The 26,851-nt window shown below is 45.3% G+C and overlaps 1 protein-coding gene across 2 annotated transcripts in view; it reads left to right on the forward strand.

The window, feature by feature from the left end:
* The window catches only part of mmp16a (matrix metallopeptidase 16a (membrane-inserted)), a 65,981-nt gene extending 39,582 nt beyond the window's left edge, over nucleotides 1–26,399 (forward strand). For both annotated transcript variants that reach the window (XM_076761475.1, XM_076761474.1), the window contains 6 exons: nucleotides 1,475–1,636; nucleotides 5,652–5,869; nucleotides 15,493–15,631; nucleotides 19,789–19,939; nucleotides 20,288–20,403; nucleotides 24,077–26,399. In XM_076761475.1, coding sequence (XP_076617590.1) covers nucleotides 1,475–1,636; nucleotides 5,652–5,869; nucleotides 15,493–15,631; nucleotides 19,789–19,939; nucleotides 20,288–20,403; nucleotides 24,077–24,411 — 1,121 coding nt within the window. In that variant the 3' untranslated portion in view covers nucleotides 24,412–26,399. The remainder of the gene's footprint in view (nucleotides 1–1,474; nucleotides 1,637–5,651; nucleotides 5,870–15,492; nucleotides 15,632–19,788; nucleotides 19,940–20,287; nucleotides 20,404–24,076) is intronic.
* The last annotated feature ends 452 nt before the right edge of the window (nucleotides 26,400–26,851 follow it).

The following is a 26,851-nucleotide window of genomic DNA, read 5'->3' on the forward strand; positions in this document are numbered from 1 at the left end:
TCCCGACTTCTCCAACTTTTACAAGCCATCTATTTTCATTGGACGAATTTGGCTGAACACAAGAGCTTTTTCAGCAAAACCCTGGGCATTAATGCAGCCTGCCTGTCCTTTTACACCCATGCAGCGGAGAGCTTTACATCAACCCTGTAAAGACTCACTGACATTTATACAGTCAAATATCCTCCGTGAGGTTCCAATTAAGCCATATCTCTGTGGTGGTCCGGTCCGTAAATTCTTAAGCATTGTACTGTACCTGCTAAGGAGTGATCTGAATCACCGCCTGTATCTGCTGATGCGTTATTCATGTGACAGATTTGCGGCAGATAAGTGCCTCGCTTTAGGAGGAGCTGCGATGAATAAGTGATGCTCTTTTGTGTTTCTGTCGAGCCTCTCTGCGTGATACGAAAGAGAGGAGAATGTAAAACTGAAGAGAGATGGCCGTGGGTGTGAGCGTCAGAGGGTCAACCTTGAAACCAAGAAATTTAGATGCAAAGCATTTGACCCGCCCGATTCCAAACTCCCATTCAGAAAGCCTAATATTTAGTGTTGTTAAATTTTTAAATGCCAAAACATTTGACGTTTGTCCTAAGATTTTATTCATGATAGGGAATAAAAAGCCTTCCTTTGAAGTGAAGCAATGACGGCATGAGATGTCTCTTTGAAATCAGGTTAATAGCTTTCCACAGACAGCCAGTGTGCGATTATAAATTATACAAAAGGCATAGCAGTCTAACCATAATTGTATATCCACGAGTTTCTCAACAATGATGATGAGTTTCTTCATGGGTCTGATGTGACATCTTGGCGACTGATCAGAGAGGAGGCTGAGGAGGGGTGGTTTTTGTTGCTGTTTTTTATGCCAGTGACGCAAGTTGAGGAGCTTGAACGGGGCACGGAGGAGCAGCTTTAAATCCCAAATATCCAGATCTAATACAGTTGGGAATGGGCTGGGGCTTGGCTGTCAGCCACAGAGGGTTTCTGAGTCAAAAGGTCAACCCAGTGTAGTCATCGGCTTACCACAGCTCGAGACTAATTACAGAGCGCAGGGTTTTCTGTTCTCTGTGAGGGCGAGTGTGTGTGTTAATATGTATGTGTACTCGCCTGTGTTTCTGTGTAACATGTCCAATCAATGGCTGTTCGCTACATAATCCCCTCATTAGGTGCATAAGTAGTGGATTATCTCTGCTCATGCACACACATTGACATATGTTTGGATGTATATTGTTGCGAGGACCATGCGTGAACTGTTTCATTATCTGACCATGAACTAACCTGAAACTTTAAAGGCTTTAAATCAGCCAGCACAAAACTTGCACAGCTTGGCTTTATTTTGAAGGAGCGACACTCGCGCTGCCAACCGGAGCAGGTGCAGCTCGTGAGAGATACAAAATGCTGCAAACACATTTTGCTGTTGAACATGGCAGTGACAGACTGCTCTCTTCTTTTCTCTCTCCCCCCTTTTCTTTGTCTCTAGGTAACGATTTGTTCCTGGTAGCGGTCCACGAGCTCGGCCACGCGCTGGGCCTCGAGCACTCCAATGATCCCACGGCCATCATGGCTCCTTTCTACCAGTACATGGACACGGACAACTTTAAACTGCCCATGGACGACCTGCTGGGCATCCAGAAGATTTATGGTAAGGTCCCCTGAGATACGGCGTTGAAGCTTGGTGACATAGTGACTATTTGCAGGGCTAGTTGGAGATCTACTGTAGCTGGCAAGCTAACCGCTACAAAACTGCCTTGTGGCAAACATTCAAGTGCAGTAATTTTCTGAGCTAGCTAACTTGCTAAAAAGCTAACTGAGAAGCAAGTTAGCTAAATCGTTAACAGGACAATAAACTATTTTTCAAAATTTGTACCATCGACTTCCCTCTCATAGCCACTTGGGGACCAGCTGGCGAGGCCAATTAAAAGTCGATGGTGCAAGACAGCTAATACTGAGTCACAAGTCAGGCATCATAACTGGACTAGTGTCTATTCTCTGTTATTCTAACCCAGTTGTAGCACAAGTTTGATAACCAGATAAAGCACAGATCTAAGACCTAAATTTAAGATCGTAGGAGGCGAGAGCTTCATCATCAGAGCGCCTACACATCCCTCATTGACACACATTTTGAGCTGACAGTTGCCGATCGCAGTGCTTTGTCTACTCATAAAGCTGATGTAGCTCAGGGGTGGGTGTATCAGAAGTGTGAAATTCAATTTGACGCTAAGAGATTTATGTAAGCATCAGTGCAGTCGTCATTTTTCCACTCTCAGAGCTGAATTAGCCGCACATCAGGGTAGATCTGGCTGAGACCTCGGTCGGGACATGTGCTCTGACTTGTATCTTAAATTGCATTTTTCCATTTATTTGAAAGTCGTCTCAACCTCAGTTTGACATTTATGCAAGAAACAAGTTGGTAGGAAGTGACGGTATTGTCCCTTATAGCTGTCGAGGCTGTAAACCAGTCACAGTCAGCTGCAGTGACTCTGGTCTGTCACATGAATGGCTGCATACACACACACACACACACACACACACACACACACACATACACACAAAAGAACCTGCCATCTGCTAACATGGCCAGGGCACATCCCTCTGGGAGTGACAGACCTGGGCAAGCGATCAAATCTCTCCTCATCCCTCTCGTGTTTAACTCCTCTTCACTGCCGCCCCTCCCTTCTCCTCCCTGTTGTACCAGGAGTTGAAGGGCAGGACAAGTGATGGCAGCTCTTCTCTCAGTCTCATTTTATTTTCCAGCGGCGGTTGGCCTCCTTTTCTTCCTCACGGCAACCGCGGTGCTAGATGTGGAGGCTAAACGGGGACAAAGGTGGGAGAGCTGCACGCTTTAGATGAATGAATAGGGAAGAAAAATGAATGAGTTCCATAAAGGTAGAGAGGTATAGAGAGAGGTGAAGAGAATTATGGGTGAGGTGTAGTAAGAGAGTTACACTGAGAAGGGGTTCAGGGCTGGAAATGGGAAAGGAGCTGTTGAATTGAGGACTTTGATTTGCAGTCAGTGGGAGCCAGGCAGGATCACACAGTGGATTGTGGGAAGAAAAGGTCTGACAGGGGTAGGATGAGCTTGATGTGGAGGATCGATTCACTGATATAGTTTTGGACATCTAGCTACTGTTTCTGCTTCTTGGCATAGTGCTGAGGTCAGAGTAGAGGAGGGAGGAGGTGCCTCCAAGTTCTCTTGATTCTTCATGTCGTTTCTATTCCTGTGTGCAAACACAGTCATTGAGTAATTAACAGATTCAACATAGACAGATATAATACGTATACCAACATATAAAAGTGGAATTAATGCCATGTTTTTTTTAAATCCTCATAGACAAATCGCTGTTTTCTCACTCAGCTCTGAACATAATGGCTCCCCACTCTTTCAAAGGGAACAGCCGACGTCCTGTTTGCACATGCTGCAGAGGATCCAAAGCCCTCACATTACTGTATTTGATAGTGCGGCCAACATAGGAGAGAAAAAAAACTACAGCACTCCAAATATCACAGTCACAGTGACACTGAACTTCCTCTCAGCACCTCAACATATAAAATGTGGTGTAGCTTGTAATTTGGCATTTACACTGCGTCGTCTAATAGCACACAAAAGCTCATTTAGAAGTGTGTTTGAGCGTGAGTAAGATGGTCTAACAAACGTGTTGCATCATGAAAATTGTAGGATCTTCACCATACTATTAAAAGTTAGGATATCTCAGTCCATGTTGTGCTGAATCAGATTTTTTCTTCAGTGCGACTCTTGTGAGCCCCCCGGGTTCACTGAAGATCTGCACTAAATGGCTGGATTAGCCCATTAAGGACACTCAGACAGGCTCTTCAGACACCTTTGTTCTTAGTGGAGACTGTTGGTTTCCATCCATGCCCAAAGAAGGCCCAGGAGCATGCAGATTTCCTCTGGAGCCAATCACCACACCAGCTGAGTCCCTCGATGAGATTCTTGTTCTTTGGTTGAAAGTGTAGTAATCAGCGAAACGAGCTGCTGTAGAGATTGGCTGGGCCTCAGTGGCACATGGGGGACCACAGGTCTAACGCGTGAAACCACCTGAAGACCTCCGGATGATTGGGAACAAACATAGTTCTAAATTTCGAATTAGACTGAAAGACCCCAAATCTGCCAAACGCTGTGTTTACTTTAGTTCCCCGTAATGTTGCTGTGTGTGTACGCATTTGCATGTTTGTCTACATGTCCATCTGACTGCGAGTCTTCCCGGTGCTTACATAACTGCAGAGTGCTTTGGCTCCGCTAATCTGGGATGTATTTCAGGGGATTTAATTCAGTCGGTGAATGGAATCTCTCGCGCAGACCGCCGATCAGTTCTGCAGTCTGGGAGATGTCGAGCAGAGAAGTGCTCCCTCTTAATCCTCTGATCAGCTAGTGTGTCAACTAGTTTGGCGGTTTATCTTCTTTATTTCTTTGTTTAATGGCTCACTATAGATGGACTCCTTCAGTTAAATGATGGGCTGCTCATTCACTTCTCTAATCCTCTCCTCGTTCTGACTTTTAAACCTTTTGTCGAGTCATTGAACGATTCATGAATAACTCCCGAATGTTTGCAGTCACTTTCAAGGTCATTATTTATATATGCCTCCATTACACAGTGATACTTTTTGTGAATTGGCATGGGGGGGGGGGTTGCTTGTCACATTTGCATCTTTCATATTGCAGGAATCTCTTCCTTCATCTGTTGGCCCCAGTCAACACATGGCAACTCATATATCCTCGTCCTCACATTTACACAGCGTGTCATTCAGCGTCGTCATGTGCTCAATTATTCATACATACAGCCCACACACCTCTGCACCCCTCCTCTGTTTTTCCTCTGTGTGTCTCTTTCTCTCATGCAAATCATGAATATGAAGCGACACAGAAGCACGCCTTGGTCTGCATTTGCATTTGTTTCTATCTCTACTATATGTTTTTTTCCTTATGCATTCTATTGTCTGCTTTATTCATCTTAACAGATCATATTCTGCTTTGCTGAGCTGAATCCCTACACCTGGCACTGTTGGCCTCACCTTGTTTTTCTATCTTCTCCACATGTGCTGCTAAATTTCCCCTTCACTTCTCACCTCCTCCTCAAGTTAACTTAAACGCTTAGCAAGCTCAGGTAGCTGGTTGGCTGTAACCAGCCCAGTAATAATTAAAGAAATTCGCACTAAATCTGCAAGCATTTTTACATGTTTTACATCTCAAAGGCTCGCCCATACAAACTAGTTTTCCCGCTCACTTTTTGGCAATTATAGCAATTATTTCTTTTAGAAGATCAATACCACTGTCTTGTCTGCTGGCTGTAACTTCATAGTTAGCATGCTAAGTGCTATCAATTGTCGCAGTAACTCAGCATAAAAGTAAATAAATCCCAAGTAGTGACTGAAGGAGTTTCTACTTCTAAATAACTCAGATGCACATTTAATATGTTTCTCCTGCATGAACGTGTGTTTTTTGCAAGGTGTTTACACTTATTTGTTGCTCAGAACATCCCAGTTTGTTGTTGTTGTTGTTGTTGTGACAAGATGTGGTTCAGATTATACCACTCACCCCCAGAAATGGAGTCAAAAACGATGGAATCTGGTTGCAAATACTACACGCTGCAAATATTTGGATCACAACAGTTGTGATCTTTCTCTCCGACTTCCTCCAGGGCCTCCTGATAAGATCCCTCAGCCCACCAAGCCTTTGCCGACGGCGCCCCCTCCCCGCTCCCATCCTCCTTCAGACCCCCGCAAGCCAGACAGGCAGACACGACCTCCGAGGTTGCCCCCAGGAGATAGACCGTCCCACCCCAACGCTAAACCCAACATCTGCGACGGAGGCTTCAACACCCTCGCCATACTGAGGAGAGAGATGTTTGTCTTCAAGGTAAGCGCGGAGTCTTTGATATGAAAACAAACCTGAGGCATTTTCACATTTCGTTTGTTTTGAGGAGTCATTTTGAACCCTGGAGCTGTTTTACCCCAAACGTCTCTTAGCGGAGCGAGAGCGCGGCAATCAGCCTTTGCAGGACAAACACGCTTGTAGTAAGGGGAGTTTCATACCATGTCTTCAAACCAACAATTTATGCCTGGAGAGAATCCTTTCCTGCACGAGATTTCGGCCCATAACGTGTAACTTAATCGGCTGATAGATGCAACAAAAAGAACAACTCCCTTGATCCCTCGATTCAGACCAGTGGAAACGGCCTGTAGGTTTGAAAACACTCTGCGAGAGAGCAAGAGAGGGAGAGAGAGTGCTTGCTGAAGGATTAACTAAATATACAGAGGGTTGGAGCTTTTCCGCTAATCTGCTTCATGTTCCGTATGTGCATAATGTAAAAATGGCTCGCTTGGATGTAATATAAATTATTTGGCTGAGTTTTCTACACGTTCATAGAAAAGTTGGCTGGAATTACGACGAGAGAGAAGTTTGACACTGTGGTCACAGCACGGTGGACTCTCCTTCACTCATCTTAAAACCGGTTCCCGCGTGTTTTATTGCATGATTAAAGGACTTACTATGTCTAAAATGAGCTACTTCCAGGTTGCTCAGAGCCAGTTGAACGTGGACAAAATGGATATTGTGCTCAGAAGAAACACCATGCCATGCACAGTGCAGCACAGATCTCCTTTATCCCAACAAACTCAGCCTGGTTTTCATTCCACTGCAGGAGAAAAAGTACGCATGTCCCTTAATGCATCTTTATCCTTGGTTTAAGCTTGTGAGCACAAGACCTTGGCAACATGCAGTAAGGAATAGAGAAAAACCTTGGGGCAACACAAAGCTGTCCTGTGTTCTCTACGAAAAGGAGAAAGAGTGCCTGTGATGCTTTCTGTGAGAAACTGTATTTTTCTGAGGATATAAATAGATAGTATTCAATGGTTAAGTAAGAGGCTTGTGGAGCTGGGGGAAAAACCCTTTCTGTCCTCTCCGCCACCCCTCTCTGAGTGGCTTCTTTTCACTCCAACAAGTAAATCTTTGGACCAGAGCTGCTGCCTGTGAAGGTGTTTAACCTAAATTAGAGTCAAAGCTCACACTGTCTCTGTTTTTAGGTGGAAGTAACATCGGCTCGTTACAATAGTCTAAATACAGCCCCGGCCTCTTTCACATGCCGTCTGCGGTAGCTCCTGACAATCACTGTTACTCGCAGGGCAGCAGCCTGCTCCGATGGAGTGATGAGGATCTTGGGATTTCTGCAGAGCTCTGTGGAGACAAAAAAGGACGTTCAGCAATCAGACAACCTTAGTATGAGTTTAGGATGTGAAGGATACAAGCCTGCTGGGCTCTGAAACTCCTCTTGTCTCTCTGTGGATTTGAAATTGAAAGTAGGGTTGATACTAGAAAAAACTGACATTGCAGTATTACACACATCTAATTGAAGAGGGTGACCAATCATCATGTTTGACAAATGATCATTAGAAAGCAGAAATGAAATACCTCATCAAACAGTACAAAACGATCAAGCTAATAGGAAGTAGCAATAAAATACACAACGCCAAAACCAACACTGCAAAAACAAATGGATCACAGCTTCATTCAGTTTTCAATACGTGAATTCAATCAAGCAAGAAAAGCTCCTGAAGCGGACTCCACAGACGAGGCTTATGATTTACTGGGAGCTGACTACAGCGGTGCAGACTTTGAGAACCGTGCAAGTTTTCCTTTTGCATTAGGCAGCAAAGAAAAGTTGACGTGTTTGAGGTCATCTGCATTACTTGCGTCCTGCGATGTGAGCTTTGCACATGCCTCCATCACAGTGTCAACGCTCATACAATGCATTGTGGCGCCCTACAACAGAATGTCTCAGCACTGATTTTTATGCTCGCTGCTCTGCGCCTCTCTGACACAACTGATCAAACATCACTTCGACTTTGTTTCTAATCTGTCAAACACTTTTTTCTGAGGCTTCTTTTCACAAAGAGCAACACTTTCAACACCCACCAGCTGATGGAGCGATAACTGGAAGTTTATTTGTGAGGATTTTGTTTTGTTATTCTAACGTTTTAGCGATGCTGGGATCTCTGGAAACGTGTGTCAGGCCACTCTTTGTTTTGGTGCGTTGTTCCTCCACCAAAATCTGACAGATTATAGTGAAAGCAAAGCCTGAATCTATTCTTTCTTTTCTAGTGCACATTGCATAATTACAGCAAAGAAAGTAAAAGCTTCTAGAAACCTTTTGTACATAAAATTTAGCTTAATTTATAGTAAAAGTGCTTTGCCTTGTGCACCAAATGAGTCTCAAAGTACGCGTTAAAGGCCGATCTGCAGGGAGCACCCATAAGCTGCATGGCTCCCCCTCTTTGTTTAAACTCCCCACTTATTACAGCCAGCTTTCCAATTAATACAGTAAATGAAATGTACATCATTAACCCCAAAGCAAAGGGGCAGTGAGTTTTGACAGCGTGCGTCTTCACCAGACAGATTTTAGAATTGTGCAGAAATGAAAACCTGTGACATTAAACAAGTAGGATTTCCTGTAATCGCTTGTGTTCAGTTGGCATCGGATGTGAGGGGGGCAGGGGGCTTTTCGCTCCATCATTGTGAAGGCTGTGATGAATGTTGCTCTCCATTGGCGTTTAGAAGTCGTAGCAGCTCAAACTTTTCCAGAGGTGTAGAGGAGCGGAGGGGGAAGACTGCCACAGAGAGGTGATTTGTTACAGAACACGTAAGTGCAGCTGTAAATCCACCGCGTTCACCTCATTAGGACCACCAGTAACATTATGACTCATGATGATTTGCTCACCGTTTTGCACGGTCCGCGCCAGTGAATCAAACGTGTTTAGTAAAGTGAAATCAATAAGGGATCACAGGATTGACTCTGTAAGTGGGTTTCGCAGGAGGAGCAGGTGGTCCTCATATTTCTTGATTCTCACTCTGAGTGCTGTGCCAGTTTCGTCTGAGGAGACTGAGGTATCATGTGAACGCTGTCTTTTCTCCCGGTGGATGAGGCTGCCCAACTGTAAAACGCTCGATCTGGAATCATAATTAGAGGTGTTTGTGTTACTCCACAGTTTGATATATCCCCTTCAGAGCATGCCAAGGTCCATGCATTCGATTGAAGGCTGGGCCGAGCGGGAATGATTTACAGCTTGTGCTCGCTTCTTGGTTTAGGTTTATTTGAGATTTTGTCTCTTGTTTCTCTCATTTATACGGCTGATTTCTTCTTTTGCTTTTCTTTTTCCATTATTCCAGTGATTGTCCGCTTGGTTACTTGAGGCCGTGGGTCCATTTAGCCTGCATGGCTTGGCTATACTCACCATCCCCACTTGATTGTTTTGGAAGAGACGAGTCAAGTCGATGCCAAGTCATTATAGCAGAGATCTCAGCAGTCTCACAGCCCCCGAGGTCCACAGGTGGTCCAGCGATGTAAAGTAGAGGGCTTTGGAGAGAAGGCGTGTTGCATTTGTACATTTACAGAGGAGCCCTCATTTATGCCACAGCTCGGAAGATTACTTCTGTCAAAATTTTGGATTGGACTCTTCCTGCTCGCTTGTATATCGAACTCTGCAGATTTGCAGATGGCCTCCACAGCCATTTACATGTAAATTGAACCTTTTTTTACTCAGTCTGCATGGATATTTGCAGTCAATAGGATGCCAGGAAGTTTGATCAAAAGTTCTTTTTTTTTCCTTGTGCTAGACTTTCAGAGCTTTTTGTTGCAGTCGAAGTCAAGTTGACGCCGTGCATTAGGACAAGCCCCTGCATCCACGAGGCTTTTTAAAAAATGTTCACAGTATAAAATGGTGAAAGCAGTCATTTTACCTTGCCCTGAAAAGACAGAGGTTGGTTTTGTAAAAAGACTTAAATGCTCCACTTTCAAGTAGTGCAGCTGATCAGGAACAAACCTGTTCAATGTGTAATTTTATGCGGTCATGAGGACAAATTCATTTCCGATATCAGCAAGACTGGGAGGTTTGTTATTATCAGTGTCAGTTGATACCATAACAAGCAGTAACAACTTACAAATTTGCTAAAGTTAGGGCACACAGGCAAAACTTAGCGTTTGTGTGAACTGGATCCAACACTTTCCACAATGCAACCTAATAGTGTCTATAATTTGACCCCCTGCCTCCTGAATATCCACTTCTTTTGAAACCCACACTCTAATTTGTAACGCTGGCCTTTTGTTACAAAACCGGACATCATCAGGGTTATTATTTCAAACTTAGGGCAGCGGCTTTAAGAACCACAGAAGACAATATACAACTGTGTCTTTTGCAAGCTGAGGGACTCCTTTAACTTCAGCGATAATGTTGCAGGTGCCGGTAAAGGCGGTTAAAGGTTGTAGAGGATGTACAGTAGGTGTAATAAGGTAGTGGTTTTTGAGTGTTAAGCTCAGCATTTGTCCCGACTGAGCTGAGAAGTGCCTGATTTATTCGAGGCACGTTAATCTACAAAGGCAGGTTAGGAGTCATGCTTGTTAAGGTGGTAGTTTTATGGTCGATCATTTTTCTCGCAGCGGGGTGACAGAGGGTCCTTTAAGGTTCACAGATGATTATGTATGGTCGTGTAGATCCAGTGTCACCAGTAAATGCCTCACTGAAATTACACAGCTACTGCTTTTATGATTGCAGGCACTTGGGGTTCAACTTTCTATGAACCCTCAAAGCATATGGTATCCAACTGAATGTACATGCATGTGCATGAGCGGTGCTTTTCTCAGGCATTAATGCGGCCGGTTTTCTCTTTCCTTTCCACCAAAAGTGTACTGGACTGTGACTCTATCACTTTCTGTCAGACAATGACCAGACAGCAAGTTAGGAAGAGCCCGCTCGTATCCCATTAGGTTCAAAGTGTAGTAAAACATGTACATATAGTCTCAGACGTCACCCAGCAGACGTCTGGATTTGAGTTCATGGCTCGGTGCCCTCTTGTCAGTTTGTAGAGTCAGGAAATCCAGCGAGGGCTTTAGGGTTTTAGGCCAAACATTCCCTCAAACATACCTCTCTTGAAGCCTTGATATTTTCTTAATGGAGCAATTATTTGGCAAATCAACACAAGGACATACTTTACAAGAAGGGAATTCAGCTGCTTACTGCCCTATTTAACCAATCACAGCACGTGGTTTAAAGTGCATTTAAGGCGCGTCCAGCTCCACTTTTGCGAGTTAAACAGCACATAATCTGGGTGCAAAGTAAGCCGCAGGGCGCAAAGGGGTTGTGTTTAGTCTCTTAGTTAATCATAGGTGTGTTTTGGGTGTAACATGAATCAAACCAATCAGAGTGTCATCTCTCATTCCCTTTAAAAGCCAGGTGCTGCCTGCGCCTGGCGAATGGTTATTTAAATGGCAGGACACGGATTTCGTGGCAGGTTTAAGATAGGGCCCGAAAACATCTTGTGTTAGTTTTTATTTCTGGAAAGAAGCTGGGACTTAACAGCCATTTAAAGTCAGTTTAAGGCATTTAAAGGTCCACTGTACGATGCAGCCTTGGTGTGAGAGCGTAAGAGAATACTCATTTTGGAAAGCAGTGTTTTAGGAATGCTTGTATCCATTGTTGGGATTAATAGTTGAATGCTTCAAGGTCAATTTATTGAGTTTACCTCTGCTCTCATTCAACAGTGTTTAATTATGATGCATGGTTTGCCTGCTCAAAAGTTTGTAGCTGCAGACCGCTGCATAGATGCAGTCAGAGCGTCTTGCACTGCGTTCAATCAGGTATAAGAGAGAGGAAAAAAAACACTTCCCTCATCAGTCTATCGCCCGGCGCTCATCATGAGACGGTCTATAATAAAAGGAGCCACCCCCGTGCGTCCCTCCTCCTCCCTCTTTCTCTTCGCTACTTCTAAGTTCACTGAGAGACCTTGCTTCCTTGATATGGACAGATTTAGAGCAGGGGATTCTGGGACTCCGGTGGGTGCCTTGCTGTTCAGGATTGTCCACTTGGCTGCTGATGTCGGAGACTCGCTTTGATTCCGACATCCATTAATGAGAACACAGTGGCCAAGTGGGCAGTGAGCTGTCCGCTCCTCTCAGTATCTCTCCCCTTTGCGTTACTGCGAGCAAAGAGATGGATAGTCCTGCAATAGCAGGCTGTCTGAGAGGAGGAAGAGGAAGGTTTTCTTAAAAAAAAATCATTTTTAATGCCACCAATTAGATTTTTTTTTTAACAGTTTAAGACTTTTAAGAAGTCCAATATAGCAAAAACAAAAAGCTAAGTACAGTGTTAAGTTAATCAATTTTAGATACTGAGGCTTTTTCATATGAAGCTGCAGCTAGGAGACATGTAGCTTAGCTTAGCTTAGCTTAGCATAGCATGAAGACTGGATCTATGGGGAAAAAGTTAGCCTGCCTCTGTCCAAAGGTAAACACAATCCACCTACCAGAACCTCTGAATGTAAAACCAGGCTAGCTGTTTCCACACAGTCTTTATGCTAAGCTAAGGTAGCTTGCAGGTAGGTTGCATGTCATCCAGTTGTTTCAGTGATACAAGGTACAGGAGCGTTGTTCTATGATTTCTTGTAGTAACATTATCAATCGGCACTTGATGTTTCACCTGTTGAACGCGCCTCTTCAAGCTTTCATGTCTAATTCCACTGCCTGCATATTGCACTCTGCTGACATTTATTGGATTACAGAACTTTGCCAGGCATATAAACGGGTAAGATGCCGTATTAGACTGAACATTAATGAAAAGAAACAGCTGCAGGTTGAAGAGTTGAACCAGTGCGTATTGCAGTGTGAGTGCAATTCAAGGTCATGCTTCGGTATTAACAACAGTTGCCGTTATGTTAATGAGGTCTGCAGACGTTTCGTTCCAGCCTATGAGGTAGCTTTCAGCACATGAGAGATGACACATCTGCACACACGCCGAAAAAGCCAGTTTTTCATTTTCCTCTGTGAAAAAGAGTCGACTTTGGCAGGAGCTCCTGATACGTACTGCGATCTCAGGCTTCGAGCTTAATCCTCGTGCCTCTGAATTATTTACTCCTGCATTCTGCTCTCGGTCAAGCCAAGCGAGTGTGTGCGTCACATTAACCGAGTGAGAGGTCAGCGACGCTGTCATCCTCACACCGCTGTCTGTCATGTTCTCACCTCTTCACTCGCACACAGACACACACACGGCAGCAGCAGATGCACAACCGTGGCTGACCTGGATGTATGATGACAAGGTTTTAGGTTTAACCACACTGTTCAGTTCAGGTTTGACTCTGGTTTTTTACCCCTCAGTTGGCTCTTCGTTGGCGTTTTGAGATCTAATTCTTAGAAGCTGATAAACGGGGGGTCCAGGCTTGGTAAGAGCCCACGTGTTGGTGGTTTTACTGAATCAAATGGAAGGTGATGAGAAGACATCTGTCATCTGTCCTTTATTCAGTGTGTAAATGTGAAGGTCTGTGTGCAGGGAATAAAGATGTCACAGCTGGTCTAGTTTTTAACACATTTTTATATCTGAAATAATATCTTTATCTTAGCCAAATTAGATGACAATGACTATAAAAGCGTTACAGTCAATTTGCCTCTTTCTCTTTGTGTTCTCTCTCTCTCTCTCTCTCTCTCTCGTCTCTGTGTTTTTTGTGTCTTTGCAGTCATTTGATTAACTTCAAGCAGAGCCTCTGACCCAGGGGAGAGGCCGTCCAGTAACCCTTCCATGGCCGTTATATGGGCATAATGAGTTTTGCCAGTTACCTTTCCCACTAATCTCACAGTACTCCTTACTTGATCTGTGTACAAATACCTGTTCATTAATGTATTAATGAAATGCAAAGCTGTTATTTATCCGTTCTGAAGCTAAAGGTTCCTCCTGCGGTACAGCGATGTGTTGTACAGTTTAAACTGCGAGCTCTCCGCCTGCGTTCCGCCTCACAGACCTTCCTCGACACTGACAAAAACTCATCTGAAGGGACAGTTTGTTAATGCCGTTGAGCGTATGGTAATTCAACCTTACTGCTCTGCATGCATTATCATGCATCACGAGACGGGACGCGTGACAAACTCTGCACTGCCCTTTCTCTCAGAGCACAGAACATGAACAGTTTGAGGTATAATATATCCAACTTGTGCAAAGACTAAACTTGTGATTGTTCTGGACGTTCCTGTAATTGCAAAGTGCTGGCTTGAAATGTTCTACAAGTGCGCTCGTCTGAGCTTTATTTTCAGAGTGGGAGTGGGACGGCCGGCCGGGAGAAAGAACATTTTCTCTTTTAGAAAGTCAAAAGGATTCAAATGGGTTGGATTTCACAGTTTGATCTGTTTTCAATTACTGGGCCGGGCCGTGCACGGAAGAAAAATGCTGAACAATTGAAATCTATGGAGGCTGTAGGTACAGAGCGAGAGAGGGAGAGGAAGAGAGTCGGGAATTGGAATGAGAGACAAGGGGAAATGAAAAGAAAGAGGAGGAAGAGTCCAGGGAGAGAGGAGAGTCCCAGAGAAACAATTGGATTAGACAGAGAGAGAGAGGAGGAGAGCGGCGCAGAGAGGGTTTGATAAATGGCCTGTTTATTTAGCTTTCACTGTGAATGAGGCAGGGTGTGATGATGTGTTGTCTCTTCCCTCTCTGTCTCGGCGTCCCTCGCTATGAGGTCAGGCTTTTTGGCCCGAGTGTTCAGGAGACGCAATTGGCCGTTCATTGCCAAAGGGTGGGACATCTCACTGAGCCCTAATGGCTTTCGCAGCTGGGTCTCCCCCTGGCCCCCCTCTGTCATCAAGTTTCATCCAACATCAAAAAGACACACCTTCCAGTTGGCCGCGCTCACGTTCCCCCCCCCGCCCCCGCCCCCCTTCCACCCCCCCGAAGGAAATCAGAGACTCTTGGCTTCTCATAAAGCCCCTGGCTATCACTTTGCCCCCGTGACTTGATGGTTTTCCCAGTATGTCTTCAGGTTCTGTATGCACAGCTTTCCAGGCACCCTGAGAAAGTGTATGTAGATGTTTAAGTTCTCGGGGCTTTAAAAGCAGCTGCTGGAGCCTGACTTCACCGCTGTCAGATGCTGTTATTTACCCCCAGTTATCTCACAATATGCAGTATACATATACACTCACACACACACCATATACTAGCCATGACTGTGACTCTGAATTTAAGCAGAAATGCATTTGCCAAAATCTCTACACAAGGTGACAACTGCAGTTGTAGTCGGCATTTTTCCCCCAAATGAGATCATTCAGCACCAGATTTAGGTAATGAATACTCTGCTCTTGAAAACTTCTAATAGCAATACAAAGATGAGTGCCAGTAAATGTTTTGGTTTTGGTTTTACAAGAGAAAAGACTTCAGGGATGAGGACTAAGTAGCCAGATGTACGTTTGCCAGACCATGCACATCTGGTTAAAGGGCCGCTCCAGCGGTTTGGGATTGCACTTTTATGATGTTGGAGGACTCAAGAGACACGTTAAAACAACAATAATCAAAATAGAATCAACAGAGGCCTTTATATCCAAACTTTCTGTTCCTATTTTGGGTCAAAACAAGATCCTACATTCCCCATAATGCCACCTAAATGCCCAATTTTTTGAAACTTCACTAATTTGCAATGCAGCGTTTCCTGACAGCGTCCCTCTGTGTCTCTTTCAGGACCACTGGTTTTGGCGGGTGAGAGATAACTCGGTGATGCCAGGATACCCCATGCTCATCAGTGTTTTCTGGAGGGGCCTGCCGCCCAAGATAGATGCCGTCTACGAGAACAGCGAGGGCAAGTTTGTCTTCTTCAAAGGTAAGCTCGCACTGCTGCTGTGAAAAGCTCCTTTCCGTTCGATTCACCTTCATCTCGTCCAATTACTGCGTCTGTACCATCCTGCTTTAGTTATTCATCTTGTGTATTATTCATGCGCAGTAATCTCCTATATATGTCCTGTGTACATGCTCTCTTTTCATATAAACCGTATGCAGATGTCTTTTTAGTATTCAGCATCTGTTCTCTACGTGTGTCCGCACTTAGAAACAAACAGAGGGGTTTTATCTTCAATAACTGCAGCATGTTATCACGCTCACTCAAAGAACTGCCTTGATCTTATCTGTGTGTGTGAGTTCAGTGTAAATCTGTGGAAGATTAAAGCCGTGTTTTGCCTACTTGGTTGGAAAATCCACCATAATCCACCAGTTTTGACTTTTAATAATACTGGTGTTAAATGTATTGATGCTGGTAGCAACATGTTTTCATTTAAATCTTCATCTGTGGCTAAACATAATTAGCGTGCATCACTCCTGGGAATCACCGTTCTGAGCTTCAGTACATGCTGTCAGTGTGTGACGGTCACAAGTTTAGATTTTGTACCTTTCTGAAGAGATTTGTCGACATATTCAAATCTCGACTGAGCCAGCCCCAAAACACCCAGATTCAAAGCTAATTATGTCTAAAGCCGAAAAGCCACTTAAAAGAAACAGCAAACAAACAAAGCAGCCCTGTAAACTCCTGTTTACGCTCCGGAGAGGACAGACAGAGAGAGGGGGGGTTGGTGGAAGGACACGTAGGTAAGCAATGAAAGTCTGCTGAGGTAAAAACTACAAATCTTCGCTCAAACACGTTTCTATTTTCGACACCTAACAATTCCTGGAGACGCAGGCAGCCGGTCCCGCGCGCCCCACCAGCTCTGGAAGTTTTGATTTCAGCGCTTCATCCTCGCTCTCTTTCTGGGCCGAGCAGCAACGGGATTGCACACAGATTTAGAAAATTCATACTAACGGGCTACCATTTTTCATTTGAACACGCACAGCTGATTTCCCAGAAGGCCTTATTCTGCCTGTCCCCATTTGAAAGCAAAAAATTAGGAAGCAAGTCGGTCAGAAAACAAAACGCAGCACTCCCGGTCCTTGTCAAAGCAGCCGGTTTGAATGTTCTCCAGCAGCGCCTCGTCTGATGAATTCTCCTAAAATAAATGCACATATGGAGGCTTTAGAGTGGAGTTTGCACTGAAGTCACGGCTGAGACGCTGATTAGCTCAGTGCTGTAACGGCATCGCAGAGCAGGTCAGTAAGCAGACACCGCTGGTCTACATTAGAGATAGATTCAGCATGTGTTCTTCATTCCTACAGTGCAGTTTTTTTTTTTTTTTTTTGCCAATTTTGAGTCAGTGCTCCCCTGTTTCCATTCATCTGAGACACCAGATATGCAAGTTGAGAATGTGTAGTCCCCCTGATTGTGTGAAAATGATATGCAACAGTAGAATCAAGCCTATTGTCAGCTGTGCTAATCAAACTCTTTACAGGATCCTCACTCACAGCTGGATGACAGCACGCCGACAGATTTTGGAGAATTACACTTAAAAGCTGTGTATATGTAGAAATCTAACTATTTGATCGGCCTAAATCACGACGGAAGAGGTGGCTTTATGAAATTCAAATGAAATTCATCAAGTTGAATTTTGAGAGTAGCAAGGTCACACCGAGACACCCGACGCACGCAGCAAGATCCATACGTCAATATGCATTTTCCTCCCGGGAGGCAGGATCCAATCAGAGCCTGATTGGTGCTGAGGACAGACAGAGCTGCTTGCTTCATTTACCTCATGCAGACATGTCTGAGAGCGTGTTATTTTAGATTACAGCTAGACCAGTAAATCAGCCGGGTCAATACGTCTGTTGATATTCGTGTATTGCAGACATATCAGAACAAGAGCCTCCAGTGCAGACGTAGCAGAGATATGTTTGAGGTACATTTGAAACATAAGATACATAAGGTGTCCTGCAAAGAGCAGTGGCAGGTTTATTTTAACAGCTCAATGTCCTGCTCCTATCCTCTGCCTTTACAGTGGCTCTAAATACTGACGCAATTCATTTGATGAAGCCATTTTCAAAACAATAGGGCTCTGATTCCACGCAGCGATAAACAAAAGCAGGCTACCCGTTTGTCACGGAGGACTGATTTTAGTCCGCTGAAATGACAGCTGAGGCGAGCAGATTTTATCAGCTGTCAGTTGGTTGCAAGTCTGCAGCTGACTTAATGTTTCCAGCTGATCTGTTTAAAAGAATATGATGGCTAAACTCTATGTAACGTGCAGGAAGGCTGAGGCTAAAGCTACACTGCTTTCTATAGTATAGTATAGCATTGTTTGTGCATCGCAGAGTAGAGCTAGTCCGTCCTAATGTTAGTGTGGTATTATAGATATAAATGTAACTCAAATGTTACTCTTTCTGAGCTAACTCTTGCGTGGTTTGGAAGGCAAACGACTAAAAATCGCATTTATGCTTTATTTTTCCCAATACAGTCTCACAAGAAACAGGGATGCTGACGTTACTTTTAACACCAACGATGCATTAAATCAGTCACTCTGGTGTGTGTGTGTGTGTGCGCGTGTGTGATTGTGCAGTTCCAGTCCTCAAATGTGTGGCTCATCTGGTTGCACAGTACTTGTTTGTGTGTGGCCCATGTAAGGAGGAGGGGTCTCTTCTTGGAACACGTCTTCATGCTATATAACGCTCCTCACACACTGTTGAGGGCAAGCAGGGGATTAGTCGTGACAGTGCAGCAGATGCCGGAGCCGCCACTACATCAAAGCAGCCCTCACAGCTCAGAAGATGAAGCCAGACTTTTATGTGGAGGGCCATGCAAGTCGAGTCCAATTTAAAAAAAAAAAAAAAAAAAAAAAAAAAAGAAAGAAAGAAAGGAGAATCCCATTTTATGTAGGGTAGAGAGAGAAGGATAGGTTTTTTTTGTGAATCAAGTCGAACTCATTCTTTTTTAAGGGTGGGGCTCTATTAATCTCAGGGTGTGGTGTGTGTGTGTGTGTGTGTGTGTGTGTGTGTGTCAGGGCCAGAGGAAGTGTGACCCAGAGTGAGAGGAGCACTGTAAGAGAAAGAGGTGAAATGACAGGAATTTCCTTTCCAGAAAGAGGCCACTACATTCCCACTGACATTCAGCCAGCACTTTGTCCTACTGTTCCTTCCTCCTCTGCAGACTCCCCCACACCCCCCACACCCCCCCCCCACCCCCCACCTCGGCTGTGTACTGTAAATACTTCTTTAAGGTTAAACGTCAGACGCGTGACCTTTAAGAAGCAAGAGAATGAGTGTAAATCTTACAGAGATCATGTCTACTTGATTCCACACCCACTTCCTGTATTTGTTAGAGAACACACACACACACACACACGCTTTATTTTCCCTTCCTTGTCAGCCTTTTCATGTTTTCTCTGTTTCGTTTCCATCATTCTTTTCCCTTCTCCACCGGATCCCAGATCCCAAAGAGAGACGCACGATAAATGATAAATCAGACGCTCTGAAAGATAAAGCAAAAGCAGCGAGTGACATGGGTCAGTAGAGAATGATAAGCCGTTGTTTTTCCTCTCTCTTCCTTCGTCATTCCGCCTCTTTCCCTTCCCTCTCTTGTTACGTATGTGTGACAAAGAAAAGCACTTCCTGGGGTCACACAGTCAGAAACGTGCTGTTTAACCCAATTACTCCACAGGAAGGAGGGGTTAAAAGGCAAAGCAGGAGAGGGACAAACAAAAAAACTAGGACGTAGTTTTGCATTTTTCAGCATTATCAGAGTCCTCGTTCAGGTATGCGCTGGGCTCCTCGGGGCGAGGAAACTTTTAAGAAACGTTTCAACGTGGCCCCGTGGCCGCCAATTTTCCCACAAGGGTCGTTGCTGTTTCTCTTTATCTCGGCTGAGCAGTTGCTGGCTCCGGCGCTGAAAAGCTCCTCTAAGCAAGGGCAAGGAGAACATGTCACCGCGTCTGTGTCCTATTTTAAATTAGGGAAACGTCAACATCAGATACAGTAATACAAGGCAACAGGTTATTGCCTGCCATTTGTTGCAAGGCTTGTATCTGTCTTTGTAAATCTGCCCTCTTCGCGCGTGGCTCCTGGAGGGTAATCCCAGCTGTTGCTTGTCCTTCCAATTTATTTCTCCCCGTCTTTCTTGATGTGCAGGAAAGCAGTTCTGGGTGTTTAAGGACACGGTGTTGCAGTCTGGATACCCCAAGGACATCGCCCAGTTCGGCCACGGCATGCCGGCCCAGAGCATCGAGGCCGCTGTGTGGTGGGAGGATGTGGCCAAGACCTACTTCTTTAAAGGTGACAGGTGGGTACAACAATGTTTGTTTTCACAAAAGATAAGGAAGCTCAGAAAACCTCTGGAATTCAGACGTTTAGCAGCTGCAACTATTCAAACAAATATGCTGTGTTACAGCCAAACTCACTGTGTGTATTAATGTATTTGTAAGCGGCGTGAACGATATTAAACGTCACATTTCTGTTATCAAAAGACATGCCAAGACCCTGTGGTGACCCCGGGCTCGGAAATCCTTTTGATTTTGACGAAATTTGCCCTTTCAATTAAAGTCAGCTGACACAAAAATCAGAAAAATTGAAGGGAGAGTTGACTTGAAGTGTCTTCGTAAGGTGAACGTGTCTTCCTGTGGCTCTTTAGGTACTGGCGCTACAATGAGGAAATGAGAACCATGGACCCTGGCTATCCCAAGCCCATCACAGTGTGGAGAGGTGTGCCTGATTCGCCGCAGGGGGCCTTCGTCGACAAAGCCAATGGTACGATTTGTCCTGCCCGATAGTCTGATTTGGCAATAACAGCGCGGTTCATGTGCCAGACAGCATTGATTTCAGCTGGTCACTGGCACGCGCTGCGCAGGAGGTAAACCAGAGTAGCATTGATTGAAATTTGCCCCAGTTATTACACTGAGTCTCAGCAAGTGGCACGCTTCCATACATGCAATATCAGGGGAAAACGACTGATGGAGTGTTTGTGTATAGCAAATGAAAGACGACAGGCGGTCAGTTTATGCAGAAATGCCTTTTTTGTGTGTGTTATTTTGAATTGTTTCACGAGCAGAATGTTCCAGAATCAGTCCATCCTGCTCAGTGTGCCATAAGACCCAGTTGGAGCAAGATTGTGGAAAGCAGAAAGGACAAGACCACCGCTGGGCGCTCATTCCGGTTTAAGCCAGTTGGCCCTCGCCGAGGGTGGGGAGGCGGGATGTAGAACTCTCGAAGAGCTCCCCCATTGGCTCGCCCGATAGCGCGAAGAGGGAATATGCTTTTCCCATTGGATGCATTATGCCAGGTGGGCTCGGGCCTCGTCTTGGCATCGCCCGGGTTGGAAAAAGCAGGGCAGGTGGTGCTGAATGCTCAGGCCATCTGTGCTGCGGATCTGCTGCCAGATCTGTAGCCAGGCGTGTCTGCCGGTGAGGCCAGGTGGAGCGGGCATCAATCGGAGCATGAAGGGTGGATCGGCGTCCAAGGGGGCGATGGGTGTTTGTGTTCTTCGCGTGTGCTTCCACTCGAACATGCGTCGGCCTGCATTTATTGGCGGGCTTGCTGTTTGCAGAGACAGTGTGTCAAGTGGCGCGCTCATAACATTGACCCAGATCACCAGCCATAATTGAGTGCGCTGCCGATGATCGTGTGAGTGAGGCAGCGCGTTTCGGAGAAGGGGCCTCAGGGTGATGTTGGCCCGGCTCTCACCCACAACGGCTCAGGCTGTCTCACCTCCCGTCCTCCCTCCCCTCTCTCCTTGCCTCTCTCAATCTTTACGCGCGTCACAGGACTGCAGGTCTGTGTTCAGCAACCCCTTCTCTCTGTTGCTTCGTCGGGATCTTTCTGTCTCCGTGTAACACTTCACATGTGTTCGACGCAGGGGAGGAGTGCGGCAGAAGCTGCTGCCAGGCAGGAAGGAAGAAGAAACTCCCCTCAGTGGCTGTAACTCTTCATCTGATCAGCCGAACTCCAGATGAGAGATTAGAGGGTGTTGTGTGTAGACTGGCTTGGCTTTTATTGCATATACGACCACATGTTGCTCAGACTATAACCGCTCAGGTTTTGAGGACCAAGCTGTGACTCTTCCTGAAACAAACCACCTGTCAACGTCTTCTATTTATGTCTTTTTAAGTCTCATCCAAATTTGTGAGCTTTCTATTGACAGTCAAACTGTTTCCCAAAACTAACGATTTGGCCATCGGTCACATGCCCTCCCTGATTCATCACGCTTCTGTCACATCACCCTTTCCTGGACCAAATTAAACGGCATCATACGCTTATATACTGTGTCTGAGCCAGCGGGTAATTGAAAATGGACAGCAGACTGTGTCGCTGACCTTGTTGTGTGTGCCAGCAGCTGTCTTTCTCATGCCTCTGCTGCCTACATGCGCAGGAGGCACGTGCACGCCCCGTGTTTGCAAACGGTCATGTGACGTGCGTTTTCAGGTTAGTCTGGATGGAGATTATTTCTGACGCTGTGCCAAAACTCTCGTCTGCACGGTGGTTCAAAGCGGGATTTTAAAATGAACAGGCATTAGAGTGGACGCACCGTCAGTCAGTCCCCTCTTAGCAAACACAGTGTCGTTTCCTGTCAGACCACTTTGGAGTTCGCTCACTCTTTAGAAAACACTGGAAAAAAAAAGTGACATGTGAGCTTAATTTTAATCATTTCCATCTTTTAAAAACTCCTTTTCTCTCTCACGCTCCTGTGGGAAGACGTGCGAGGGACTACTTCCAAGATGAATCTTTTAAAGCTTTGTCCTGTGCCTTCCTCACCAGAAACATCTTCAGCTAACAAGTGATTTAAGAAGCCCAGGCTTCTACAGGACCCATCTCGCCATCTGACTGGAAATTTAGAGCACCCCCCCCCCATCTTCCCTCCATCTTCCCAGAGAAGAGTATGCATGAATAATAAATTGTGAGAAACGCAGTGTAAAGAGGTCCAGTGAGGAAGAGGAGAGCTCGAGAATTCAGCCGGGCTGTCATAGGCCGTTTTACAGCACATATATTTTCCCAACGAGCGTTTCAGAGGCAGAGGCTTGCAGGAGGCAGAGAAGTTTAGTGTCAACCCAAACATTTTGACAACAACTTACTATCACAGCACAGGAGAATTCGTCATGTAAAGACTCACAAATGTCTTTATTTCTGCCTTTTTTTCAAACTTGACATTGTTAGATTACAATTTATTCATCATCATAACGTTTGCTGTGTTTGCTCCTGTCATCATTTTTATTGCTCTTGACTCAAACACAGAGGGGCCCAAGTGAAATTACCCCGACTTTTTCATCCAAAAGTCAACACTGACTCGCTGCGTAGACACACCTCTGAATTTGTGCGACATCGGGACAGTTGCCTCCACATTCCTCGACAGAAAAGCTGCCACTCTTGTGATTTGAAGAGCGCCGCAGCAGCTTGACATTTGTTGTGTGATATTAACTGTGGGGTTTGGCTCCTGGTTGGGTGTGTTCTCTCTTTTATGACCGGATATAATTAGTCCTGAGGGACAGTCGGGGACATCTCAGCCGAGCAGTCGAGCTGAAGCGGAAACAGTGGCTGAACACAGTTGTTTGAGGTGCGCTTGTGTTGCCGCGCCGGCAGGTGATCGTCGGCTCGATTTCAGCGCGGTCTGTCGTTGTCTGATTGTTCCGAGGCAGAGTTTGTTCAGTGCTTTAATGAGAAAGGAAAAAGCTCCCTGAGTTCTAAGAGAGCTGAACTTAGGTGAACTTAGACGTATGAGCAACCTTAAAAAAACACCTAAAAAAAAGTCAGTCAAATGATTTTTGTGTGTTTTGACAACCAAAAGTACCAAAGTGGCTCCAACACTAACAACACTGAATAATGTTGAGTACAATCAGGTAAAACTTTGAAGTCTGCTTGATACTTTTTTTAACTTTACACATGAAGACTGCTCACAAAGTATATGGTTGTTTTAAAAACAGGACACACTGTTATGGATGAAACTACCCAGCACTGTGCAAAGCAGTTCAGTTAGCTCCATCTCGGCTAGCTGCAACATTAAAATGCTGCTGACGCGCTAATGCGTCAGGAATACTCTTCCATATAACAAACAGCCCTTAAAAAAGCCAACCTGCTGTGTAATAAGTACTTTAATAAGTGTGCACTTGTGCTCATGTCTGGTTTGAATGTGAGTCCTTCTTTCACTGTTGAATGAGATATTTATATTTGGCCTATAATAAGACCCTTGGTGTGACCTGAGTGATGACTTGTTGTGCAGTCATCGCTTTGGCTCATCTTGATTCTAACTGCTTTTACTGAGTTTTAAAGAGCAGCTGAAATGCTTTTTGCAGACCTCCAGTGGTTTAACTTGCTGCAGAGTTGCTGGGTTTGGTCGGAGGTGAGGCAGACAGCGACACGCGGCCTGGAGTTGCTGTTACAGTCTCTTCAACCAGGCGCTTACAGGTTTCTGCTTCCTGTTTCCCTCCCTCAGGTTTCACCTACTTCTACAAGGGTAAGGAGTACTGGAAGTTCAACAACCACTTCCTGCGCGTGGAGCCGGGCTACCCGCGCTCCATCCTCAAGGACTTCATGGGCTGCGAGCTGACGCCCATCGACCCCGCCCGGCCGCCGACCGACGACGGCACCTCGGACGTGGTGATCGAGCTGGACAACGAGGCGAACACGGTGAAGGCCATCGCCATCGTCATCCCCTGCGTGCTCGCGCTGTGCCTGCTGGTGCTGATCTACACTGTGGTGCAGTTCAAGAGGAAGGGTACGCCACGCCACATACTGTACTGCAAACGCTCCATGCAGGAATGGGTCTGAAGCAGCAGGAAGAGACGAGAAGGCGGGGTGGCAGAAGAGACAGGTGAACACAGGACGACGGCCCCCACTTCCACAGAGGAGGACAGTGGACTTTGGACAGCTTTAGTGAAAACACACAGCCATGCCTCCTCCTTTTTGGGTGATCTGACACCTTGGTTCAGACCCGCAGAAACAGCCAGTCAGCCTGTTCGCGGCCCCTCACGCAGAAGGTGACCCCAGGACTTCAGCTGACTCACGAGCCCCCAGCCTTTTTAACAAACAGGGGAGCAGAGGGACAGTTTGTGGGGGATCTTTGCTTGAAAAGACGTTCTATCCCAGTCAAAAAAAAAAAAAAGAAAAAAGAAAAAAAAAAAACAGGAGGGTCGGCATCACTTTGTATCTCAGAAACTTGACTTCCTGCCCCGCTCCTCTTTTATTTCTTCGCCCGACTGCTCTTAATCAGAAGGAGGACTTTCAGGGGGACGCGCTCTCTTCCCGCGGGGCACTGCATTGCCATCTGTCATATCAGGTTGTTGATTAAACAACAGTTTTATATTTTCTGATCTTGCCCCCCCCCCCCCCCCACCCCACCCCCGCTTCATACTGCGCTGAAAAGATAAACCCGAGTTAATCACATTCCCAATCTTCAGTCCCGTTTCTGTTCTTTTCGTCAGATTGTTTCTTTGAATTCTTTTCAGAAAGGAGGTCCTCACTGTTCCCTTTAACACGCTCCTGAGGAAGAGACCAAACGAAACCAAATAAAATCAACTTCTCTCCAAAGAGGATCACTTTTTGTTTTTTGTTTTTTTTTTTTCCTTTGGCCTTTTCGCCCCCTCATTTCAGTTCATCCTTCCTTCTCTTCTCTGGATCCTTGCAGCGATTAAGAGTCGGGGAGCTCTGACTGTTGTGGCAGTCTGTTTGAGACACAGGGGCCAAATTATTCTGCAATATTTTAACTCGCCTTAATTATAGATCATACTACTTGTGCTTGGTTTGCTGTTCTTGGAGTTGTTTTTTTTAATTTGTATACCGCTTTTGTTTTTATTTGTTTGTTTGTAACAGAAGCTAATTGTGAGTTTCGAATTGTGACTGTTTTTTTTTTCTGGATTTTATTACGTTACCCAGAATTCTCAGCACTGGCTTGCTGAGCCGTTCTGGACAGAATAGACAGTTAGGGTCAGCCTGTATTGAGTTGGAGTTAAGCCACTATTTTTGTGTGTTAAGATATTTGTTCCTTTTTTCATTTCCATACAGCAGAAGTCAGGCTAACTACGAGCTTGAGAGTCTTGTTCTTGGATTTGCTGATGTTACTTTTGTCCTTGGCCCATATTCCCCTCAGTTTAAAGATGCATCGGAAATGGTCATCCTGTATGGTTATTTGTGAATGGACAGACCATTTTCTCTTTTCAAAGAATCCTGTTAACTGCCTTGTTTGAGAGAGCTCACAGTTCCAAGAATGCTCTTGTCTCCTGACTGAGGACCCACAAAGTGAGACACCAAGTCAAGATCAGTGCCTGTGTCAACGTGCATGCAAGCATTTACATACTGTACATCCAACCGGTTCTGCTCAATGTGGCTTCAGAGCCCCTCAGAAGCTGAGGAGGACGTTTTCTCTTGAAAATACTGTTTGCATTTATTTTTGTACATTTGAAGTGCATCCCAACCCCCTTCCCCTTCCCTCCAGGTACAATTAAATCTAAGTAAAAACGGAGATTCTAGTGGTACATTTGGGTAATCCTTCAGAGATCTGATGGGTGATTGGCAAATCAATTCGGCCTCAACAAACCAACCAACCAACCAACTGTAGGAAAAATGTAGTGTCCTCACCTTCATGGCGAGCCTCTTTGAATGTGTGTCTGTTTTCATGGTCACATACTGCTTTTTCCTTTCTTTCCTGTTTTGTGGTCAAAACAAATTGGCCATCTCACCATGACTTCTTTGTGTAAGACTTTGGGACAACGGGGAAACGTGTCCTGACAGAATGAATAAATTGATCAATATATGATTAAGAGCTGCCTTCGAACTCTCTTCTCATCTTTGAACCTGTGTGTGTGTTCGCTGCGGATCTCCGCCGTCTGTACATGTGTGTCCTCTGCGTCTGCTTCTGTGTGTGAGCTTCTGGTTGTTTGTTACATCCAGCTCTTAGATGCTGTGAATGCAGCAGTGTGGTGCTCAGTTTGGTTCGCACGCAGTCGGGATGGTGTCGACCACTTTACTGGAAAACACCAAGAAAGGTACTCTAAGAATTTTACTTATTGAACATCCATAACACCACAAAATCCACCATGCTGTATGTACAACGGTGCTTTAAGCTAAATGCTAACGTCAGTATGCTGTCTGTGTTGTCTTCATGATGGCACCCCCTAGTTTTGCTTTAGTTACAGCCAACTAAATCTTCCATAAAGCAGTAACATCGCTGAGCGACAGCTGGCTGCACAACATATATCCGCCTTTTTCACTC

This window comes from Chaetodon auriga, chromosome 21 (assembly GCF_051107435.1).
Source record: "Chaetodon auriga isolate fChaAug3 chromosome 21, fChaAug3.hap1, whole genome shotgun sequence".
Taxonomy (NCBI): domain Eukaryota; kingdom Metazoa; phylum Chordata; class Actinopteri; order Chaetodontiformes; family Chaetodontidae; genus Chaetodon; species Chaetodon auriga.